This window comes from Rhinolophus sinicus, linkage group LG16 (assembly GCF_036562045.2).
Source record: "Rhinolophus sinicus isolate RSC01 linkage group LG16, ASM3656204v1, whole genome shotgun sequence".
Lineage (NCBI taxonomy): Eukaryota > Metazoa > Chordata > Mammalia > Chiroptera > Rhinolophidae > Rhinolophus > Rhinolophus sinicus.
This window is the reverse complement of record NC_133765.1, coordinates 31,813,681-31,837,647: the sequence shown is the minus strand read 5'-3', so window position 1 is coordinate 31,837,647 and position 23,967 is coordinate 31,813,681. Positions and strand designations below refer to the sequence as shown.

Sequence of the window (23,967 nt, the reverse complement as noted above, 5' to 3'; positions counted from 1 at the left end):
GGGCCTGTGTGCACACCTGGGCAATGAGGGGGACAAAGGCAGACACCCAAATGATGTCACCTTCTCTGCTCCATCTCTTTTTCTTTTTCCCACTCAGGGCCCCCAGGAGGCAGCAGACCCAGTCCTGGGCCAGCAGGACGCTTTCCGGACCAGAGACCAGGCGAGTGCTCGCTTCTCCCTGTTCCTGCCCAAGTGGCCACCTCTCTCCCACTTCCCCGTGAGAGCGCAGGGGGCAGCCAGACCTGGGACCCGTCTGCATCCTGGGACCTATCTGATGAGTTGGCTCTAAGGGCCCCCCTAATTCCTAAATCTGGATAGTCCGTACTAAGATTAGCTCGATGGAAAATGACAACACATAGTAGTTAAAAGCATACTCGTCTTGGATTCAAATCTCTGCTGCCCATATGTCCTTTTTGACTGTGTGACTCCATATGTCCTTTTTTGTTCTTATGCCATCTGTAAGAAAAACGTGTGATTTTTCTTCCCAGCTGTGTGACCTGAGATAAGTCACTTAACTTCCCGGAGCCTCAGTTTCTTTATCTCTAAAACGGGACTAATACAAGGACCTACCTCACAATATTGTTGGGTGGATTAAACAAATTAATACATATAAAACCTTAACATGTGGCCTGTTATGTATTAAGACCATGCTAAGTGACGGTGATTATTACAGATGATATATATGCGTTACCATCAATCGCCATAGCTACAACTTACTCATTACTTTCTAATGCACCAGGCACAGTTTTAAGTGCTGTACATATATTATGTAATTTTTAAAATAATTACCACTGCTATTTGAGCACCTTCAAGTATTATAATTCCCATTTTACAGATGAGGAAACTGAGGCTCAGAGACATTAAGTAATGTGCCGTAGGTCACACAGCAGAGACTCCAACCCAGAGCCCACACTGCTGATCAGTAATCCCCGTGATGTCTGTTTCACCTGCATCTGAGTCAGCTCGTGGGACTTGTTATAAATCATCAATTCCAAGGCCCCACTGCACGGCCTGTTGATCTTGGGTGGGGCCCAGGAACCTGCATTTTCGCAGGCTTCCCTCAGTGGCTTTGACAAAGGCAACATTGTGAAAACCAGGGAAGAGCATGATGCCGCCACCTTGTCCACTGGAGGTGATAATTCTATGCTGCAGGGCTGTGGGTGCGTCTGATGCAGGACTCGCTGGGCACCGGGTATACAGTAGGTGCTCATCACTTGTGGTAACGCTGCAGCCGTTGTTGCTGCTGCGGTTATGACAGAGGGACTCAGCTGCCTCCTTCCCGCCCTCTCCCCTCTCCCCTGCAGAGGTGGCTCCCAGCGACCCTGGCTATACAGGGGCCACTGCCCCACCCCGGGAAGAGAGAACGGGGGGAGCTGCAACCAGGGAGGACCGAGCGGGCTACCCATCGGGCCCCTATTCCCAAGCGTCTGCTGCTGCCCCCCAGCCTGCCGTGGCCCCTGCCCGTCAGCCCCCACCCCCGGAGGAGGACGAGGAAGAAGCCAACAGCTACGATTCGGATGAAGCAAGTAGGTGGCCCTTAGCAGAGGGTGTCTAGGGAAAGGCACTCCAGCGTTGTCCCCAGGGAAACAGGGATGGCTCCAGCGCAGCCCTGTGTACCCCTCCCGCCCCTCAAATGGACAAATGTCTGGACTGGACACCTGTTGCAGGATTGGGGGACGTTCCAAGAGTTCCAGGTCAGGTGGAGAGACACCCTGCTCAGATGAAATGGACCGAGGGCTGTAATGAGTGTCATGGCTCTGGCCCTGATCACCTCATTGGAAAATGGGTAGCAAATACTGCCTCCCACACAGGGCGGAGGGGAGGGTAAACTGAGGCACCTCCTGGAAAAGTGCTTCCTAAAACTGGAAACCATTATTATATAATGTGCTAAACACATGTGAGGAATTTTGATGACGTGATATGCACCTCAGAGGTAAGGTGATACACACATTTGTTGAGCACTTATTTTGTGCCACGAACTTTTCTAAATGTGTTACGTGCATGCACTCATCTAATCGTCCCAAGGATCCTCGGAATAGTGGCTTTTACTGCTCCCATTTCACAGACAGGGAGACGGAGGCCCCGAGAGATTAACTGGCTTGTCCAAGTTCACACGACCAGTAAGTGGAGGGGCAATCACACAGCTATCGCAGAGGCCAGACCTGGGTGAAATATCAGCTATCCCCTCTGTTCCCAGGCTCTCCCCTGGGTCATGGGTCAGGGGTCTGCAATCTCAGGGGAAAGGAGTTGGGGAGTCCACCCCCCAACCTTGCCAGCCACGGGCTACTTCTACTCTGGAAATATGCCATGTCTCTCCCACCTCTCTGCCTTTCCACTTCCTGGTCCTTCCGCCTGGAACAGCGGCCACTGCTATTCCATCTGCCTTACATGTCCCTTCACTGGACTGCCAAGCATAGATGACCCCTCCCAGCCTGTGTCTGTCCCCAGCGGTTTATAACAAGCCTGTCTCTGTATTCAACTCTGTACTCCTCACTCACTCCTCTATATTTGACAAATATTTATTGAGCACCTACTAGGTGGCCCAGACTGTTCTAGATGCTGGGGATACCACGACAGAAAAAGATCTGACGGAACTACCGGTCTAGTAGAGAGAAACATACCAATGAGTTCACTTCAAATAGCAACAGAGCGCCATGAAGGAAATAAAATACGGTGAGGATAGATGCTTTAGATGGAGTGATCAGGGAGGGCTTCTCTGAGAAGGTGACATTCAAGCTGAGACATGGATCATGAGAAGGCACCAGCCATGTGAGGTTCTAGAAGGAGAGCATTCCAAGCAGCGGCAACACCAAATGCTAAGACTCACTCCTTCAGCAAGTAAGTGAGCACTGACGGTGTGCCCTGCACCGTGCCCAGTGGGGACACAGCCGTGAACAAGACAGGCACAGCTCTTGCCCTTCTGGGGTTCTCTGTCCAGCGGTTCAGGACGTCATTAACTAGGCCTTGCACAAATAATTACCCAGTCACCCGTGCAGAGGGCCTACCAGCATGGAGTGTCCAGAGCAGGGAGCGAGGCTTCTTCCCCTCTGTAGGCTCAGTGCCTAGCCCAGACGGGGCACATAGTCAGTGTTCAGGAAATGTTTTTTGAATGACTGAATGAATGTTGTCTTGGTTCCTGCCTCTTCCCCCTCCAGCCACCCTGGGTGCCCTGGAGTTCAGCCTTCTTTACGACCAGGACAACAGCTCCCTGCACTGCACCATCATAAAAGCCAAGGTGGGTAAGGGAGCCAAGCTGGGCACCACTCAGGCTGTGGGGGCATTTCTCAGGAACTCGGGGAGGGCATGCCTTACCAGGCCTGTCTCTGTCATTGCCTTGTCTATCTGTGACAGTGACAGTGGTGAGGAAAAGGCAGGAATTAGCCACAGCCCGTATCTGTGGGGGAGGACCCCCTCCGGGGACAGCCCCAGAGGAGTTTCACTTATCTTCAGCCGCCTCCCAGGAGCCAGGCTTCAAGGGCAGAGCTGAGATCTGCCGGGCCTGTCCACAGCATCTCTGGAGGAGACCACAGAGGTGCCACCTGGGAGGCAATGACAGCCTGATTTGACAGCTGACATGGCCGTGGAACTGCTCCTTTGGCTGACGTGGCTGTCAAGCTGTAGCAGCAGCCTGAGTCGGCCCTTTGTTGCAGATACAAGGATACTAATGTGGGCTTCAGGTGGGAAAGGCAAACCAGGATGGAAAAACTTCCCCACGCTGCAGGCTCTGGGGGAGTAAGCCAACTGCATTCCAGATGCCAAGGAAAGCTGGATGGTGACATCAGCGCAAATCCCAGAAAGTAACTGACTAGAATTTCCTCCCACCCCAACCAAGGCTCAGGAACCAGACTTCCTGGGTTCAAACACCATCTCTGCTGTTTCCTAGCTATGTGATTTGGGGGAAGTCACTTAACCTCTGTGGGCCTCAGTGTGAACATTTGTAAACTGAGGATAATCTCCCATAGGGATGAGTATTGAGTATTAAATGTAAGGTGGCCACGTGTTCCAGTTTGCCCAGGACAGTTCCCATTGGTGCCTGTCGCCTTGCTGTAATAAGTAACGTCCCTCCTCATAAAATATCCCAGCTTGGATGATAAATGAGGTATGAAATGCTTAATACAACTCTTTGATCAACACAGCCAGGGCACTTCGTCAGCAAGCATTTATTGAGCACCTATTATGTGTCAGTCACTGAGGCACATTGAGCCCCTCCTCCGAACAAAGGAGGCAAGTACATACATTATCTTGTTTCGTCTCCATAGGAACCTCTGAGGTAGGGGCCATAATTAACCCCTTCGTACAGATGGGAAAACTGAGGCTCAGAAAGTTAAAGCCTGAGGTCACACAGCTGGTAAGGGATAGAACTGTATTTGAGTCTGGATGTTATAGTCTCTACCATGTTTCCCCGAAAATAAGACCTAACCGGACAGTCAGGTCTAATGCATCTTTTGGAGCAAAAATTAATATAAGACCCGGTCTTATTTTACTACAAGACCGGGTCTTATATAGTATAATACAATATAAGAACGGGTCTTATATAACATAACATAACATAGAACAATATATAATATAGTATAGTATAGTATAGTATAATATAATATAATATAATATAATACAATACAATACAATACAATACAATACAATACAATACAATATAATATAATATAATATAATATAACCGGGTCTTATATTAACGTTTGCTCCAAAAGACACATTAAAGCTGATTGGCTGGGTCTTATTTTCAGGGAAACACGGTAGCTCTAGGTCCATAACCATTCATTCACAGTCTTCTCCTCCGGCTCCAGAAATGGGGGAAAGCCACACCATTCCAGCCCCCTCGAGACAGGGATACAGAAAACTCAAATGCTCACGGGCTGGGCTGGTAATGGAAATGAGAAAAGTGTCTGAGAGGTGAGGGTGTGGCAGAAACTTTGGTAAACTGGAGTGAGTAGGCCCCACTCAAAGACATTTAAATTCAAAATTTAAAAACACAATGTCTGCCAGTTTGTCACCTCGCAATTCAAACAGTCATTCCAGAAATGTTTGTTAAATCCCTGCTCTGTACCAGGCAGTGCCCTAGACGCTGGGGATACGAGAGTGAACAAGGCCGTACCCTCATGGACCCTCACTGGGAAATGGACAAGAAGCCATCACTGTAGCAGCTCTTGAGTATTATACACCCGCTGGGGCTTTCTACAGATTTTGTCCCATTTCATCTTCACCACAACCTATGAGGAAGGGTCTATCATTCTGATTTTACAGACGGGGAAACCGAGGCACAGAGAGGTTAAGTGACTTACCCAGGTCACATAGCCAGGAAGTGATAGAGCTGGGATTCGAACCCATGGAGTCCTGCTCAAAAGCCTGTGATCTCACCCCTTAGAGAACGCTGCCAGCTTTCCCCTTGTGCCCTATTTTGTGGCATCCTCTCCCCAGCTAGTAGAAGTAAAAATTGTTCACACATACTTGTGCCAGGCCCAGAGCTCAACCCTCACAGGTGAAATTGCATTTAATCCTCCAAGAACCTCATGAAGCAGGGGCTGTGATCAGCCCCACTGAACAGATGAGGGCACAAAACCTGGGATTGGGGATTGGTGCTGTGACGGGAGAGTGGGAGCCCAGAGGTGGGACCCCTGTCCCAGCCTGGGCACAAAGGAAGGACAGAGGGTGTCCAAGCCCCAGGAAGTTTGAAGTTGCTCATATTAACAAGCCCAATTAATGTCTATGCCAGATTCCTTTCTCCCCTTGTCTCATGTGAGCTTCACCCCAGCCCTGTGAGGGGGCCCAGGCAGAGACTGCGATCCCCATCATAGGGATAAGAAACTGAGGTCTCAGAAGGGAGAGCAGGGGCCGGAGCCAGAACTCAGGGCTCCTTTCCCTCGTCTCTCCCTTCTCCCACCCTTCCTATTCTGGGACATCTCCTCCCCTCCAAAGAGGGACAATCCAACCTTGATGGAACACTTACTATGTACTAGGCACTGTGTCAAGTGCTTTACAGGTGAAATCGCACGTAAGTCTCACCATTCCATGAAGCAGGTACTGTTCTCTTCCCATTTGACAAATGAGGAAAATGAGGCTCAGAGAAGTTAAGAAACTTGCCTAAGGTCACACAGCCAGGAAGTGACCTGATCAGGCTTTAAACCCTGTCTGGCTGATTCCAGAGCTCTTTCCACGATACTGCATTTTCCTTCTATCTTTTTTTGAAAGAGGAAGCACACATGGTAACCGATGGTTGGGACAGATGCCAGGGGCTGTGCCCAATGCCTGTGACAGCTGAGCGCCCGGGCCTCCCAAAGCCCTCCCACCACTGCCTTTTGTCTTACAGGGACTGAAGCCCATGGACTCCAATGGCTTGGCCGATCCCTACGTTAAGCTGCACCTCCTGCCAGGAGCCAGCAAGGTACCATATGGCCTGGGCCACCGCAAGCCGGGCACATAGGCCCTGGCAGGCACGCAAGGTTCCCAGCTCAGAACCTAAAATAGCCCTATCAGCCCCCAAGTCCCCCTCCTCCCTGAGTGGCAAAGTCCTTGCAAATGGCAAGGGGTGGCCACGCGTCATTCTCCCTCAAGGGACAGGGGCTCTGTCCATTTCTCCAGCCCAGAAACCTGGGATCGGGGAGCTGCCAACAGCCAGGAAAGAATCAGACGCCCCGACTATGCCCTTCGCCTGCTCAGATACCTTCAGTGGCTCCCCAGCGCTGGCCCTGGTCCCCCGGCCCCTCCCATTTTATGCCCCAACCAAACACTCCTCATCTCGCAATAGAAACACGTACTGCCTGTAGATTTCAGGGCCAAGCCCTTGAGATCCTGTTCTCCTCCTGAGAGAAAAGGCACCCCCGTCCCACCCACTTTGTCCCCCCTTCCAGCTCACCTGCTGATCATTACTTTGCTCTAGGGAGGGAAAGTGGGATGGGTTCTCCTCGCTTTAGATTGACCCACTCAGAGCACCTGGCTGGATAGTGGGCCTTCTTGGGTTTTATTTTTTGCTTTGTTCTGTTCATGTGACGTGGATGTCCGAAATAACAAATAATAATAATAGATTGTGCCCTTGGTTCCATGATCTTGGGGAAATGCTTGTTAAAAATCTCTATGAGTATTGTTAAAAATCTCTATGAGTATCAAATGCCCCATAAGACAAAAGAGGACACACACACACACACACACACACACACACACACACACTCATTCTTTGTTTGGATTTAGGAGAAACAGCCCCTCACTTGGCCATGGCCAAACTGAAAAGTGGTTGGCTACTCCTAACTCCCCAGTCACATTTGCTTCTCCTTGAGACTCTCTCCTTTACTCCTAAATCCAAATGCACTTCGCCAAAGAATCCAGTGAGTGATTTGCATGTTAATGTGCATCAGATTTGCCACCAGGCCACCTCTTCTGGTGACCTCACAGAGTAAAATGACAAAGTCTGTTGCCTCTAAGCAATTTCAGGCATCGGGATGCTCTTTGGGAAAACAGATGGAATCCTCCTGAAATCCCCACAAATTGTTCTGTCACTGCCGAGGAGTGGGTGACTCTCATTTCTGCCTCTCTGACCTATGAATATAAATGATTTTTTTCCTCAAAGAAAGCTGTCTCTACTTTTCTAATCTTAATGGAAAGTTCAAAGAGGGAGCCCAGTGCATGGAGGGAGGGTGGCCCAGTGTCCAGCATTGGTGATGGCTGTAGCCGTCAGCCTAGAGGACAGACCCCCCCCCCCACTCCCTGAGTTATGCATTTGGGAGCAACTGAACCCCTGGATACTCCTAAGGGGAGTGTCAGTCCCCCACCCCAAATCAGCGCAAAGGATGGGGCTACAGAGCTGGCTCCCCGTCTGTCTGTCTGTCTGTCTCTCTGGGTTCTAGTCCAACAAGCTCCGGACAAAAACCCTGCGAAACACTCGGAACCCCATCTGGAATGAGACTCTCGTCTATCACGGCATCACAGAGGAGGACATGCAGAGGAAAACCCTCAGGTACCTGCTGGGCAGGTGGGCAGAGCGGGGCACTGAAGCTGGGCAGAGGGAGACACTCTTTAAAGCATCTCTGCATAGCTTTTCTTTTTTACTGCTACAAAAACAATACATATTTCTGGTAGAAACTTCTGTATGTCCAGATAAGTAAAACTCAACATCTTGCTGTCTGGACTCTGGGTGTATGTGTGTGTGTGTGTGCACACAAGCAAAATTTTTTTATATAAAATTGAGTGTTTATAAAGATGAACCATCGTATTAATCGGCCTTACTTAACAATATGTCGATGCATTTTATATTTTTCTACAATGTTGTCTTAAACTGCATTGTTCATTATATGAGCAATACACGAATACATTTTTTCTTGTAAAAAAATTATAGAAGGCAAAACCCTTTCAATATTAGTCCCTCGCACAGCGTGAGTCTGCTCTGCTTCCTCCCCCCGCGCGTGTGCATACACAGACTATGGTTTGCAACATGGCAAGTGTCACGCTGTATATATCTGGTATTGGCCTTTTTTCCTAACAACATAGCTTGGAGTTACAGCCCTGAGAAGGCATTTAGAACTACCTAATTTTTAACTGCTTCTGAGTACTCCGCAGAATAGATTGAGCACAGATTTTTTAAATGTTTCATGATTAAATATTAGAGATATACAGAGAAGTATAGAATAGAATAAAACAAACATCCATGAACCCAGTACTCAGTGTGTTAAAAAACTCTTACTACTTCGCTGTATGTGCTTCAGCGTTTTTTTCTTTTTTTTTTTTTTTTCCCAAAGAGTAATGCAAGTGGAAGCTCCTATTGTAAACTGCATCCTCCAGCTCCTTCTTACCCTCCCCTCCCCAGGGCTAAACACCCCCTGAATTGTAGGGCTGTCATTCCCAGCAGCCTTCTCCTTCTGCTACATGATTATGTATCTATAAACAATATGTGGTATTGTTTGGCATGTTTTAAAATTTTCTGGGAATATTTACCAGTTTCTCTAGCCGGTGCCCTGTGGACAGACGTTTAGGTTGTTGCCAGCTTTTCTCTGTTACAAAGTTGCAACGAGCATCCTTCTTGCTTCCTCCTGTTCATAGGAGTTTTTCCTGAGGATAGAAACAAAGAAGGAATATTTGCTGGATCATAGGATATGTAGGTTTTGTGGGTTTTTTTAATGTTACCAGGGATGCAAATTGCTTTCCAAATTGGCTGTTTCCAACTACATTCCCACCAGCTACAATACTAGTTTTTGAATGTTTTGTCTTGTTTTTCTTTTGTTTCCTTTTTTACTTTATTCTTTTATTTTTTTAAGTACCTTGCTCAGAGACATTTTTTTCTTTTTCTTTTTTTTTTTTCCTAAATTTTATTGGGGGAATGTTGTGTTTCTCGAGGGCCCATCAGCTCCAAGTTGTTGTCCTTCAGTCTAGTTGTAGAGGGCGCAGCTCAGCTCCAAGTCCAGTTGCCATTTTTAATCTTTAGTTGCAGGGGACGCAGCCCACCATCCCATGTGGGAATTGAACCCGCAACCTTGTTGTTGAGAGCTCGTGCTCTAACCAACTGAGCCATCCAGCCGCCCCTGTTCTTTAATTTTTTTTTTTGTTCTTTTTTTTGTGTGTTTTTTTTTTGTCTTTCTTTTTTACAATACTGTTGTAAGTAAACGTTTTTATTGCAGTGTAGCATACATTTAGAAAAGTGCACACATAAAAAGGGTTTCTGGTTGATGAATTGTCACAAAGCGAACACCCTAGGATCAGAGAACAGAACATTCCCAGACCACAGAAGGCCCCCAGGTGCCCCCACTCCAGTGAGGACCCTCCCCTCAGGGGATTCACTATCCTGACTTGTAACAGTACAAATCAATGTAGTCTGGTTTTGCATTTTATAGAAATGAAATCGTACATTTGTGTCGGTCTTCTTTCACTTAATATTATGTGTGATATTCATCCATGTTGTCGTGTGTGGTATAGATCATTTTCATCACTACTTAGTGTTCCATTGTGTGGCTAGACCACAATTTTGTTTATCTGTTCTACTGGAATGGGCATTTGATTGGTTTTCACTCAGGGGCTATTAGAATAGGGCTGCTAGGAACATTCTAGTAGCTGTTTCCTGGTGCCCAGGTGCACACATTTCTGTGGCATATGTACCTCAGAGTGTAAGGGCTGAGTCACCATGGATGAATGTGTACAGCTTTAGTACAAACTGCCAGTTTTCCATAGAGATCGTACCAATTTCCACTCCTACCAGCACTATGTGAGAGTTCCAGTTTCTCCAAATCCTCGTCTGGACCATTCTGGTGGGTGTGTAGCCATGTTGCATTATGGTTTTTGCATTTCCCTCATTACTAATTCCAACATTATTTTCCATGTACGCTGTTAAGTTTTTATAGTTATTTCAGAATTTTCTTAAGAAGTCCCCACTGGAAAAAATTGACGTTATTTCTGCTTTTCCACAATTATAAACAATACTCTGATAAACATCTTTGTAGTTAAATACTTTTCGCACTGACCTTCATATGTCTGAGATAAATTCCTAGAAGTGGCATTACTGGCTCAAAAGTGCTGATGATGTTTAAGTCTTGGGACACATGTTGCCCTGCAGAAGGATGGTGTTGATTGCACCCCACCATGGAGGCAAGTTCATTGTCCAGCCGTGTGCAGTGTGGGGCTCAGCTGTAAGGGCCTTCTGGTCTCCAGAACTTTGAACATTGTTCGACAAATGCTGATGGCCAAGGAGTGACACGCCTGCCATTAGTCCCTGCCTGTGCCCCAGACGGTCTCCTATGCTTTGGGAGAACAAGTCCTTTCCTGGCTTTAGTATATGGCAGGATGAATTACCACCCTTTGACTGGTCTTTTTGGCCTCCCGAGGGACCTTTCTTCTGACCTACCTACACTTTCTGTGCCTCTCTGCTACTCAGTGCCATGCAGAAGACAATACAGTGTTTTAGGATGAGGGAGACCCGGATTCAAATCTTCATTCTGCCTTTTATTAGGGAAAAATAATTCAACCTCTCTGGGCCTTCGTCTCCTCTCTCAAGTGGGAAACTCAGATGTTCGGCGGGCAGGAAAAACTAAATGAGGAGAGGTCAGATAAGTTCCTAGCCTAACTTTGCAAAAGATGATGCTCAGATGGCCATAACGTGTATAAAAAGGAAGCTGAACTTCATTACCAATCAGGGGAATGGAAATGAAAACCACAGGGAGATAGGCTACAGTTAAAGACTGAGGAAATAAACGTTGGAGACAATGAAGAACAACCAGAACCCGCATTACTGCTGGTTGGGAGGGTAATTGGTGGAAACCATTTGTGCTTAGAAGTTTTCCCTGAAGCCAAACTTATGTGTAGTCCATGACACGGCAGTTCCACTCCTAGGAAGACACCCAATTGAAATACAGTTGACCTTTGAACAACCTAGCTTTGAGCTCCACAAGTCCACTCCTATGCAGATTCTTTTTCAGTAAATACTGTAAATGTATTTTCTCTTCCTTATAATTGTCTTTTCTACAGCTTACTGTGCTGTAAGAACACAGTGTTGTAATACGTATAACATACACAATACGTGTTAATCGACTGCGTATGTTCTCGGTCAGACTCCCAGTCAACAGTAGGCTATTAGTGGTTCCATTGTTGGGGTGTCAAAAGTTGTACATGGGTTTTCGGCTCTGCAGTGGGTCAGCACCCCTAACCCCTGCGTTGTTCAAGGGTCAACTATATACACGTGTGTATGAAAAGACATGACAAGAAGGTTCCATGGCGGCTTTACGCATAGCAGCTCAAAACTAGAAATAGTTCAAAACCGTATGCCCATCGGGCACAGAATTATTAGGGTATGTTTACACAATGGAATACTATACAGCAATGCAAAGGACAAATTATGCACTTGGATGAATCTCATAGACATAATGCTGAGCAAGAGCAGCTATCAGATTCCATGTATATGAAGGTCACAACCAGGACAATGAATCACAGGGCCAGAAGACAGAGAGTGGTCATCTTTGAAGGAGTGATCATGAGGGTCGTCTGGGGCTGGAATGTTCTGTATCTTGATCTGGGTGGTGGTGACATTGACATGGGTGTATGCACATGCAAAAATTCAACAAGCTAGCATTTCAAGATTTGTCCACATACTGCTTATAAGTTATACTACAATAAAGAAGAAATTAAAAATACCTGGCCTAATTTCCAATAAATAGGAAATTGAAATGTTCCTCTGCACATGACACATTCCTTCCTGGCATCCATCACAGCTCTTGGTACACAGTAGGAGCTCAATATATGCTCTTTTTTCTCTCCCCACCCCTTTTGTGGATCTCAGGATCTCTGTCTGTGACGAGGACAAATTTGGCCATAACGAGTTTATCGGTGAGACCAGATTCTCACTCAAGAAACTGAAGCCCAGCCAGAGGAAGAACTTCAATATCTGCCTAGAGCGGGTGATTCCGGTGAGTGCCTTTTCCTGAGGGTTCGATGGGGGAGAAACGTTTGGAGGGTGCTGCCTTCTTCTGGACCTGCAGAGTGGGTAACAGATCTGCAGGGTGCCACACAGTAGAGGGGCTATGGCAGCTGTTGAGAGGAGGGTGAAGATTTCAGGTCAGAACAGCCAGCCTTTTACCAACCCTGTGTTAACATCACTTCTCTGAATGGCAGAGTCCACTTCGGCAAGACTGAGAGGGGCAGTGCGGTGTGGCAGTGTGGCCTGCCTGGGCGCAAAACCCAGCTCTGCCATTTCCCTGCTCCCTGGCCTTGGCCAAGGGTCTGAGCTATTTTGAGCCTCTGTTTTTCTTGTCGGTAAATGGGCATTATAACAGTACCTGCCTTGTGGGAGGGTTTCTGAAAGCCATAATCAGAACAGAACCTAGGACATAATAAGCACTCATATTTTTTTTTTAATTGGGGAACAGTGTGTTTCTCCAGGGCCCATCAGCTCCAAGTCAAGTCGTTGTCCTTCAATCTAGTTGTGGAGGGCGCAGCTCAGCTCCAAGTCCAGCCGCTGTTTTCAATCTTAGTTGCAGGGGACGCAGCCCAACGTCCCATGTGGGAATTGAACCAGCAACCCTGTTGTTAAGAGCTAGACTCTGGGTGGTGAACACACAATGGGATTTATAGATGATGTAATACAGAATCGTACACCTGAAATCTATGTAATTTTACTAACAATTGTCACCCCAATAAATTTAATTAAAAAAAAAAAAAGAGCTAGCGCTCTAACCAACTGAGCCATCTGGCCGCCCCAGCACTCATAAATTCGTAACTGTTGTTATCATAGGAATAATATTGCTTTACCCCCTGTCAGTCAGAGAATCATAAAGCACCACACAGATAAATAGGAGGCAGGATAGCAGAGTGCTGAAGAGCAGCAGCTCTGGAAGAACCAAAGTCCCTGGGTTTGAATCCTGACTCTGCCGCTTGTCAAATAACATGGCCCAAATTACTCAACCTCTCTGGGCCTTCTTTTCTCATCTGTAAAATAGGGTGATAGAGTACCAATCTCATAGGGTCTCTTAAGGGTTCATGTGAGAGTACTTATAAAGCATTAGAACTGTGATTCTTAGATGTAATACTTTTCTTCTGAGAAAGAACAAGAACCAACCTGAGGTTCTCCAGTTGGGTTACACCTTAGAATCAATTAGAGTTTTTAAAACCAGAGCTTTACAAATTAAGATTTGTGGAGCTCTCCCTGGAGATTCTGACTTAGTGACGTCAGAGGTGTGATCAAACAGCACGGTGAATGTTTAAATTCTGAAATAATTTATTACAGTAAAAGACACATTGCATTAATACCCCTCAAAATATTCCCCCTCACTTCAAACACACTTGTCCCATCGTTCTTGCCACTTTCTGAAGCAGTTCTGGAAGTCCTCTTTCATGAGTGTCTTTAGTTGTGCTGTCGGGGCTGCCTCGATGTCCTGAATCAATTCAAAACGTTTACCTTTCATGGTCATTTTAACGTTGGGGAAGAGCCAGAAGTTGCACAGTGCCAGGTCTGGTGAATAAGGTGGATGAGAACACACCATCATGTTTTTATTTGACAGGAAATGCCGTACCAGAAGTGATGTGTGACACAGAGCCATTCCATTGTGATCACAAAATACAGTGAATGCTGCTGCCAAGTGCCATCCAGTGGAAAAGCAGGGATCTTCAATATGGGAAGCAGCACATGGAACCTTAGTAACAGTGTGTGACAAGTTTCAGCTTGTTCGGTGCAGTCAGTCAGGTGTGAGCTACTGTTGAGAGAAAGTGTGTTTTAAAATGTGCTGTAAATCATCCTTTGTCATGACAGCGCTCCGTGTCACATATCGGTTCTGGTACGGCAATTTCTGTCAAATAAAAACATGACAGTGTGTCCTCATCCACCTTATTCACTGGATCTGGCACCATGTGACTGCTGGCTTTTCACCAAAGTCAAAATGATTCAGGACATCGAGGCAGCCATGAGAATGCAACTAAAGACACTAACGAAAGAGGACTTCCAGAACTGCTTCAGAAAGTGGCAAGAACGATGAAACAAGTGTGTTTGAAACGAGGGGGAGTATTTTGAGGGGGATTAATGGCAATGTGTCTTTTACTGTAATACATTTTTTTATTTAAAAATTCACCTTATTGTTTGATCACACCTCATAGGGTGGGACCCAGCAACATGTATTGTTAGAGATAATCCAACTTGCCCTTTTTGTTTTTTTACATGGGCCACTTGGGCCCAGAGCAGGGAGCTCGTTGCCAAGGTGACACCACGAGTCAGCGGCCGTGCTCTCAGGTGCCGGGCAGAGCCCAGCTCTGCTGTAACCACCAGCATGCCTGCTGCCCCTGGGCAGAGAGCCAGCTCCCCACAGGGAAGCCATGGCGGGCAGGAGGGGGAATCCTGCAGCATCCTCCCACCAGATGGCCGGCCCGAGGATGGCATACCCATGTGCCATGCCGTATTTGTATAGCACAGGGGAATGAATAAGACACGGGAAGGAAAATTGCGAAGAAGAATTGACACCAATGCCAGGCTCCAAATAAATCATTGAAGACAACCCTAGTTGTGGAGCATTGCCTCTCGGTCTTTTCCTGTTCACAGCGGGTTCTTTAGTCTTCCTCTTCTTTCCCTCACTCAGTGAGTCCGGTGGTCAGGACAGTGGCCAGGCCTCCACCTGGGTCATCAGCTCCGAGGCCCACCCATGTTCCTGTGATGGATGCAGCCAGCCCCAGAGGCACGGAGGTGGCAGGACAGGCAGAGGCCTGCAGGGGGCCACAGGACTCTACTAATCGTCGTCCTTTGCTCTTCACCTTGAGCCCTCTCAACACCAACTGCCTCACCAAGGACAGGGCCTGCATAAGCACTGTTTCCACCCCTCTTGACCTCAATTTTCCACATGTCTAAAATGGGGAGGTTGTATTAGGTTGGTGCAAAAGTAATTGCGGTTTTTGCAATTATTTTTAACCTTTTAAACTGCAATTACTTTTGCACCAACCTAATATTTAACCAGCAGTTTTTATACTGTGTTCCCCAGAGCCTTACACTCCCACAAAAGGACCTTAGGAGTCACTGGGGGAAGACGTACCTGGTGGTCAGACCCCAAGACCCCTGTGCCACCTCCAGCCACAGAAAATCAAATCCTATTATTTTATGTATGGGGTGCTCTGCCACTTATTGTTTGTGTGATGTTGGGCAAGTGGCTTAACCACTCTGACCCTCAGTGTCTTCATCTGTAAAATGGGGATAGTAGTACAACCTGTGTGGTAGGCTGTGTGCATTAACGTAGTCTGTCAGATGGTTAGCACTATATAAATTTTAGGTGAAAGGGGAAAGCTAGAGGGCCACAGAAGCTTGGAGAACCTGCCCTGTGGCTCTGGATGCTGATGGAGGGGTGAGGGGCTTCTGGTCCTTCCTGGAGGGAGATGAGCCCCACAAATAATACTCTCTTTCCTTTCTGTTCCTTCTAAGATGAAGCGTGCTGGGACCACTGGGTCCGCCCGAGGCATGGCCCTTTATGAGGAGGAGGTGAGCATGGAGTGGGTCTTGAAGCCACCAGTCAGGGCCTGGCATCTGCCTTTTCTCTCCCTCCCTGTCCCCATCCCTACGCTTTCTCCCAGAACCACCTGCCTGTTGGTTCCAGGAGAGCCAGCCTTGCCCAAGGCGTTAGGACATGAGAGCAGGGGGATGCCCTTCACACCTGGAGCCTGAGGTGGCCGGAGCCCCAGCCTTTCGCACCCAGAACACCCTTGACTTCCTCGGCCTGGTTGGCAGAAGCTCTGCTGGCGATTCTGCAGGACTAGAACAATGCCACCTTCCCTCCGTGGGGACATATGGGGGCTCTTTGAGCTGTGTGTCTAGCCGAGGCTGGGGGTTGGGCTACACGTCCATGCCCTCAGCCCAGGTCTCTGTACGACCCCAGGGACTACACTCGTGAGAAGGCTGGTTGGACCAGGGAAGCCTGAGCTCAGAGTTCGGGACTGGGCTGGGACCAGGGTCAAGCTCAGCCTATGATCAGAGTCAGGGCTCAGTCCGTGTCTAAGAGTAAAACCACTGGCCCCCAGGTGCCTTGGACTGGTCCCCTTGGCTATTACCATTTGCCCCTCCCTGGAGGCCAGTGGAGGGGGGGTTCTGCTGTCCGTGGTGCTGATTGCATAGGCACTGGCTGAGCTCCCCTTGCTTTCCATAGGCTCTTTCTTAAGCCATCCACACTGCCTGCCCCACCTCCCTTCCTAGGCTCACATGCCCTCTCCTCCTACTGCAGCAGGTGGAACGTATTGGTGACATAGAGGAACGAGGCAAGATCCTGGTGTCCCTCATGTACAGCACACAGCAGGGAGGCCTCATCGTGGGCATCGTACGCTGCGTGCACCTGGCCGCCATGGATGCCAATGGCTACTCGGATCCCTTCGTCAAGCTGTGAGTCAATGCCTTGAGACCGTGAATGGGCCCTAAGGATCCCATCTCCTTGAGAAAGGGGAACCAGAGAGCTTCCCTGAGATCGTTATACATTGAGGTCCAGAGAGGGAAACGAACCTGCCCAAGGTCACACAGTGAGACAGATGACCAGAACTGGCTAGCATGTGAGGCTGGAGTCTCAGTCAATTAGACTGGCATGTCAATTGCCCATATGAGAAGTTTTGTGGCTCTGTCCCTCCTGTCAGAGAGGGGTGGCTGGCAAGGCCATAGTAACTCCATTTGTAGCCCCCCAGAATCAGCATCTACCATCTAGTGTGTGCTGAGGATTAAGTCCAGCTAAGGTGCTTAGGGCAGTGCCCGGCATCAAGTAGAGACTCTCATGCACATTGGTCATCATTCATGTGGATTCACTTTCTGATTTGTTCATCAGTTACTTGTTCATCAAATTCTCCTAACACTGGAAGGAGCCTTTGGGGTCATCAAGAGGCTGTTTCTTATTCCTTAAACTTCATTCATAACAGCCTCTCATGTCTCCTCTCAGCTGGCTGAAACCAGACATGGGAAAGAAGGCCAAACACAAGACTCAAATTAAGAAGAAAACCTTGAATCCCGAATTTAATGAGGTAAGGATGCCCCATTTTGAGCATGCTTTGAGATGTTTCCTGTCTATGAGAGAGAAACAAAGTCCCTACCAGAATGTTGTTGAAAAAACTCTTTCATAGATCAGCTTGAGTTATCTATAGGAGAGGTAGTGAATTCCTTGTCACTAGAGGGAATCAAGCCTAACACAAAAATCTATAGATTAGAAATGTCATAGGGCAGAAGCTGAGTTTGAAGAGAGATTGAATTAAATTACCTCCAATCTTCACCAATTCTAATAGTCTATAATACTGAAATTTGAGGAAATAAATAGGGACAGCGATGCCCATTACCATTTACCCAGTTGGTGCTGTCTTCTCTCTGTACCTCACTCCCACATCCGTCCAATGCATCAAGTCTTGCTAAAGCCGCTGTCTAGATACCCACTGAAAGTACTCCTTCCTCTGTGTTCTCACTGTTACTCCTTTGGTTCAGACACCGGCATTTCACGCCTGGACTATTGCAGTAGACTCTTGACTCACCCACTGTTCACTATGTCAAAATTTTACAAACTCAAAGAAACACTTCTTGAAATTTATCCTAAATAAACCATCATGGATGTACACAAAGGTTTAGCTGCAAGGGTGCCTTTTATCATATCACTAATGGTCGTGAAAAATTGCAAACAACCTAAATACTCAACTGTAGGGCGTTAAGTTATGGTAGAGCCACACAGCCATTAAATGAAGCCATTAAAATGGTGATGCAGAAAAATATTCTCCAGCGCGCTAAGTTGGTTTTTACCAGGGGTTACAAAATGGAAAAAGAAAACCACAATATGATATATTCCTATTACATTTCACATAGTATGATACTCAAATATTTTATTGTAATGTTTGAATTAATATTCGTACTAGTTTTTAAAAACACATCTGTGTGGTTACACCTGGGGCATGTTGACAGTGGTTATTCTTGGGTAGTTAGATTACCCAAGTTTTGGGTTTGTTTGTTTGTTAGCTTCCTTGTTTAACAATGGATGGATTTTAAAATTAGGCAGAAAAGTTATTTTTAAAATCAGATGGTCTGGAAACATAAGCACTTCTCCCTCATGTCAGTCTCAGTCCCCTCATCTGCTTTTAATCTCTAAATGATGGAAACAGGGAAAAATGTACTTTAGAAGCTGCCAGAATGGAAGGACTGAGTTCAGGCTACCTGCCTTCCAGGAAACGTGACCAGGACCGGCTCTCTTAGAAAAACCAGGGAGGCGGGTGGTAGATGAGGGTAAACGGGATCAAATACATGGTGATGGAAGGAGAATTGACTCTGGGTGGTGAGCACACAATGTGATATATAGATGATGTATTACAGAATTGTACACCTGAAACCTAAGTCATTTTACTAACCATTGTCACCCCAATAAACTTCCATTAAAAAAAAGGAAAAAAAGAAAAACCCCACTCGCCTTTCCAATTGCAAACAGAGAGTCACTGAAAAGAGAACGTCAGGGCTTGAGGGACTTTGTTACACAGAATATTTGTTGAAAGGGAATTGTTGGACCTGGGGAAGAGGCTCAGAGTGGGAAGGCCCCCTTGCTCCCAGAATGCCCAGTTCCAGGGCCTCCCTTTGACTCATGAATGCCTGGGATTTAGCCTCTTAGCTCTATTGCCAAAGGCTCTGGGCCCCTCCCACTCACGTGTCCTGCTCTCTCGCATCCAGGAGTTCTTCTATGACATCAAACATAGTGACTTGGCGAAGAAGTCACTGGACATCTCCGTCTGGGACTATGACATTGGCAAGTCCAACGATTACATCGGTGAGTGCTCCCAGCTCCCAGAGAAAACCCCATCCTCTGTCCTCCCAGGAGAGGAGACCCTTCCCCAGGGCTGCAGGACGGTGAATGCCCCTCGTTTCTCTTGGCAACCACATCGTCCAAATGTGAAGTCGGGACCCACGGTCCTGATTTGGATCCAATTAGGGGATGCCTTTAGATGAAAGGGCTTTAAAAGCTGGGAAGAATGGGTTGTGACTGGTTATCTGCTGAACAGATCACCTCCAGGGGAATGTTTAAATCACAGGAGAGGGGGGTCTGTGGCTCTGCAGAAAATAGGGTGCAAAGGAAGTCTCCTAAACCTATTTGCAAGTCCAGGGTGAAGGTTCTAATTTTCCTAGTTCCCCCCACCTCCCAAATAAGGAGGGAGAACAGTCATTAAAGACAGAACAGGGAGGGAACTCCAGGCAAGGGACACTGCTTGAGCAAAGGTGTGGAGGCAGGACTGAGCAGCGTGAGGAAACTCGCTCTTTGGAAAGAGGTGATGCACTCCCAACAGTAGTGGGAGATACGTTTCCGGGAGTGAGTGGTGATTTATAAAAGGTCTCCAAAAGTAGACAGTGAAGTTATGACTTGGTGCTATAGTAGGGAGCCACCAAAGGTTCTTGAGTAGAAAAGCCCAGTAGTAATAATATCCTAACCACCTTCCATAGAGAACAGATCCCAGGAGAGGGGAAGGGGGGGGGGAGTCACTGCTTGGTGGCAGTTTTTCCCCACCTAGACATTTGGGTCCAGAAGGAGAGCCCCACGCGTCCCTCCATGCTGACCAGTGTCCCTATCTTCCCTTGTCATCCAGGAGGCTGCCAGCTGGGGATCTCGGCCAAGGGAGAGCGCTTGAAACACTGGTATGAGTGTCTGAAAAACAAGGACAAGAAGATCGAGCGCTGGCACCAGCTACAGAACGAGAACCACGTGTCCAGCGATTAGGATGGTGCCAAGTCCCCACCCGCTGCCCTGGTCACCGCACCCCCTCCCCAGCCTGCCCCGGTGCACTCTGGTGTTTCTTCTCTGCACCTCCCCACCCCACCCCCTGCCACCCTCCCAGAGCCTGCCCTGGAGGTCTCCCCCTCACTGTGGGCACTGCCGCCAAAGACCTTCTCCTCCTTCCGTGATGCTGGGACGCGGGCCCTGAGCACAGCCCGTGTCTGGTCCCTCCAGGATGGGGCAGTAAGGACAGGGGTGGGGAGACTTTTACAAGGAGGGTGTTCGTTTAGCCACCTTCCAGTTGGGGTCATTACAAACGTTCTGCAGCATGTAGGACTGTTTTTCAGACCCTCCTGGCCTTGAACAGGTGCACACATACACAACTAGCATTTACGGTGTCGTGTCTGCTGTCTGCGTGTCGCCTTAGGGGTCAACACACCTGACAAGGCTGTGAGGACCTTGTCTTGAGGCAGAAACAGAGCTCCCAGTTTCCCACCACCTTTCCACATATGTACCCCAATTGCCAGGAAAATGCTACCATGTTCAAAATCCCTGGTGACTAGGGACAGAGTCTCCCAGCTCCCAAATGCTTCAAGAAATGGACACGTGGAATACACAAAGGGACTCAGTAACCCCTCTTCAGGATGTCACCTGTTTGCTTACTAGCAAAAACAACAACACCCGTTCTCTACCATCCCCCACCACCCCTGCTTCTCTCTCCTCCTTTTTCCCTTTCCTGTCCCTGACACCACACCAGACTGCCCTTTTTACCCTCTCACCTCTTTTCTCTGCCCCCATCTCTCTCCCCTTCTCCTCGTTCCCTCTCTAAGGGGGTCACATAGCAAAAGCAAAAAATCTCCTAACACAGCCTTCCGCCCTCAACGCCTCTCACCAGCCTGACCAGCAAACGTTGAGAAACTGGCAAAACTCTGAAATTCCATTTAGGCCGGCGCTTGTTCAAACCACCCCCTTCTCCTGTTGGCAGAGCCAGGTGGCCTGGGGGCTCAGGTGGGCTGCCGGTGTGTCCCCGGGCGCAGGGCACATGGCGGCAGCCCGCAGGCTGTGTAGATGCCCCACTGAGGGGCCTTTTCGCCCTGGCCTCCCCAAGTGGGCGCGGAGGGTATTCAGAAACCAGAGCTCTGGGTCCGAGGGGGGCCTGCCAAAGCCTCGGCATTTAGGTTTCATGTCCTCTGCTCTTAGTTAAATGAAGCTCGGACCCATCCCAGACCCTGATTCTCTGCTCCTTTACTCTCGCCCCGTTTCTCCCTCAGAACCCCCTCAATCTCTCTGTCTCAATCTCTCTCTCATCTCTTGCAACCCCTTCTCCAAGTGTATCAGACGAATAAAATGCCATCATCAGGGATCTAAAACTTTAGAGACTGAGAGGCCCTGATGTCAACTGTTCCATCATGAATCAGTCTTTTTCCTTAAAAAAAAAAAAAAAATTAAGGAGCAAAAAGCAATGAGGACAAACGTAAATTTGAGGTTGGGTTGGATCATTCTTCAGTGCTGTGTTGAGAAAGGCTTGGTTTTTCCCAACTTCTGTACAACCCTCCCCTGCCTCCCCCGTCCCCCCCCCATTATCTATAGACGTCATCAGATGGACAGTCAAAGTCTCACTTTCTCCAAACACACACCTTTTAACCTTCTCTTGCAGTGTGCTCCACCCCCAGCTCTCTGCACAGTTCATTGAAAGTCACTGATTTCTGGCCTTGAATAACCATTTTCTAAACATCAAGATCCCCAAGACGGCCCGCAGCTCCTGAGCGGCCATCTTGCCTCCCGACCCCTCGCTCCCCGTCAGTCCCCCGGGCACCCACTCTCAGCCCACCTCCTTTCCAGGGTTTGCCCTTAGGAGAAAGCATGCTGGCTGCGTCGCCCACGCCTGACGCTGGTATTAGCGCTGGAATCAGCACGCGGCAAGCTGGCAATGCCGGCAGCCTGGGCACTCGCTGTCTCCGCTCTCCTACAAACGTAACTGCCTCCCTGCCTAGAATACACACCCTCCGGTGCATGCAGAACCGTCCAACCGCCTTTCTTTGTGATGATGTAGCAAAAAATAAAGTAGCAATAGCCAGGAAAGCTGGTGGCCTGCACTCTTCCTTTCTGGTTTCTGGAAGTTCTTTCTCTCCACCAGGATCCATGAGGCTCCTTGGACGGTCAGTATTTAATGAGCTTCTACTATGTTCCAGCCCCAGGGGAAATGGAGGTGAACAGGAAGGTGTGGTCTCTCTGCCCACGTGGAGTTTGCTTTCTGGTGGATTTCATCTTGGGCAGGTAGGCTGAAGGCAACTTGGCTGAGCCCACACCCTCTTAGAAGAGTGCTTTTTGCTGGTGCCCACCCAACAGGCAGACCACATCCTCATCTACTGTCTCCTACCCCAACCTTGCGGAAAAGTCCCAAATGGTTATAGAATCAGACAATGTCAAGGCTGAAAGAGATGGTAGAGTTGATCCAGGGCCTAGTTCAATCGACACATTTATTTGACTGATTGAGAAGAATTTATTTGACTGATTGACCAAAGCTCAGAGAAGGGAATGGCACATCCAACGTCTCATGGCAGCAGTACTGGAAAGGGAGCTAGATTGTTGGACTCCCTGTGCAGTGCTCTTAACACACTGATTAACACGGGTGTGGATCTTCGAACACCTCCTTTGTATTCTAGCATCTTCCACCCTGCGATGAGGCTTCACAGATGGCCCCTCACTCGAGATTCTCAAGGGGAGCTGAGTAGGTAGCTAATGTCCCAGATGGAGTCTTAATCTCACTGTAATCGATCCCAAAAGTACTTAGACAATTTATTAGGAATGATGGTTACTTCCCAGAAAGAGCTGTCAGTTCCATCCAACAGAAACTTCTCTTCTAGGCCAAGTTAGGGACCATTTCCTTTTCTTACCCCAAAAGGGCAGGTCTCAATGTTGGGGCATGAGTCATTGTATTAGAATCACCTGGGGAGATTTTTTCTTTTTCAAACCACCTATGGTCTCCCCACCACTTCCCCACTCCCATCAGATCTGCTATGTCCTGGGGACAAGGTATATATTTGAAAATTTCCTGGTTGACGTCTGTGCTTCTGCCTCCAGCATGACTTTGCAAACCACTGCCTTAAAGCCCTATTTTTGCTACAACTCAGCCAGATGCCACCAGGTGGAAAGAGGTGCCGATTAGGGCCATACAGGCTTCCCAGGAATGGCAGGAGACACTTGTTGCCACTCTCTTTCCTTGCGCTCATGGCAGACATCACTAATCAATATGGTAGCTTTCCCACAGGCCCACTGAATGCTGTTCAACACAGCATTCTAGGCAGCCACCACCAGTCATTCATGGGCAGGTGAAGAGAACCCTAATTTCCATCTCTAAAATGGTTGATCTCCTTCCGCAAGCATGGGGACATGCCGAAGAAGCGGAGATGAATATACACTGAGGAAAGTTTTCAGAATTATCGGGACACCTGACTTGGCTAATTACTACCCCCCACCCTACCCCCAGCCTCCCCTGAGATACAAGAGGCAATAGGGTGTGGTCGAAAACACCAGACCAAAACAGCACACCAGCTTTTTAACCCATTTGTGTCCAGCAGTCAGATCCTGACTCACTTTCTAGCTCTGGAAACTAACCTCGCTGAGTCTCAGTTTCCTCACCTGGAAAATGGAGACCAAGGTACCAAGGTGTAGTCTCCTATCAGGACGGACAAAGGTGAGGCCCAGGGAAGCGGGGGAGATCAAGGGGCTGGTGGTTCTCGGTGAAAGCAGTATAAGCTGGGACCACCGCCAAGTGGATTAATCAGTGCTCTGGGACCCACTGGGCTGGCCT

General features: G+C 48.1%; 1 protein-coding gene across 9 annotated transcripts in view; it reads left to right on the top strand.

Annotated features, from left to right (window-relative positions):
- RPH3A (rabphilin 3A) overlaps window positions 1–22,249 on the top strand; it is a 216,520-nt gene extending 194,271 nt beyond the window's left edge. For all 9 annotated transcript variants that reach the window (XM_074321945.1, XM_074321946.1, XM_074321942.1 and 6 more), the window contains 11 exons: window positions 98–160; window positions 1,305–1,526; window positions 3,156–3,235; window positions 6,323–6,397; window positions 7,854–7,963; window positions 12,263–12,389; window positions 15,875–15,931; window positions 16,668–16,822; window positions 17,364–17,445; window positions 19,118–19,214; window positions 20,026–22,249. In XM_074321945.1, the coding sequence (XP_074178046.1) occupies window positions 98–160; window positions 1,305–1,526; window positions 3,156–3,235; window positions 6,323–6,397; window positions 7,854–7,963; window positions 12,263–12,389; window positions 15,875–15,931; window positions 16,668–16,822; window positions 17,364–17,445; window positions 19,118–19,214; window positions 20,026–20,156 (1,199 nt within the window). In that variant the 3' untranslated portion in view covers window positions 20,157–22,249. The remainder of the gene's footprint in view (window positions 1–97; window positions 161–1,304; window positions 1,527–3,155; window positions 3,236–6,322; window positions 6,398–7,853; window positions 7,964–12,262; window positions 12,390–15,874; window positions 15,932–16,667; window positions 16,823–17,363; window positions 17,446–19,117; window positions 19,215–20,025) is intronic.
- Window positions 22,250–23,967: the final 1,718 nt, after the last annotated feature.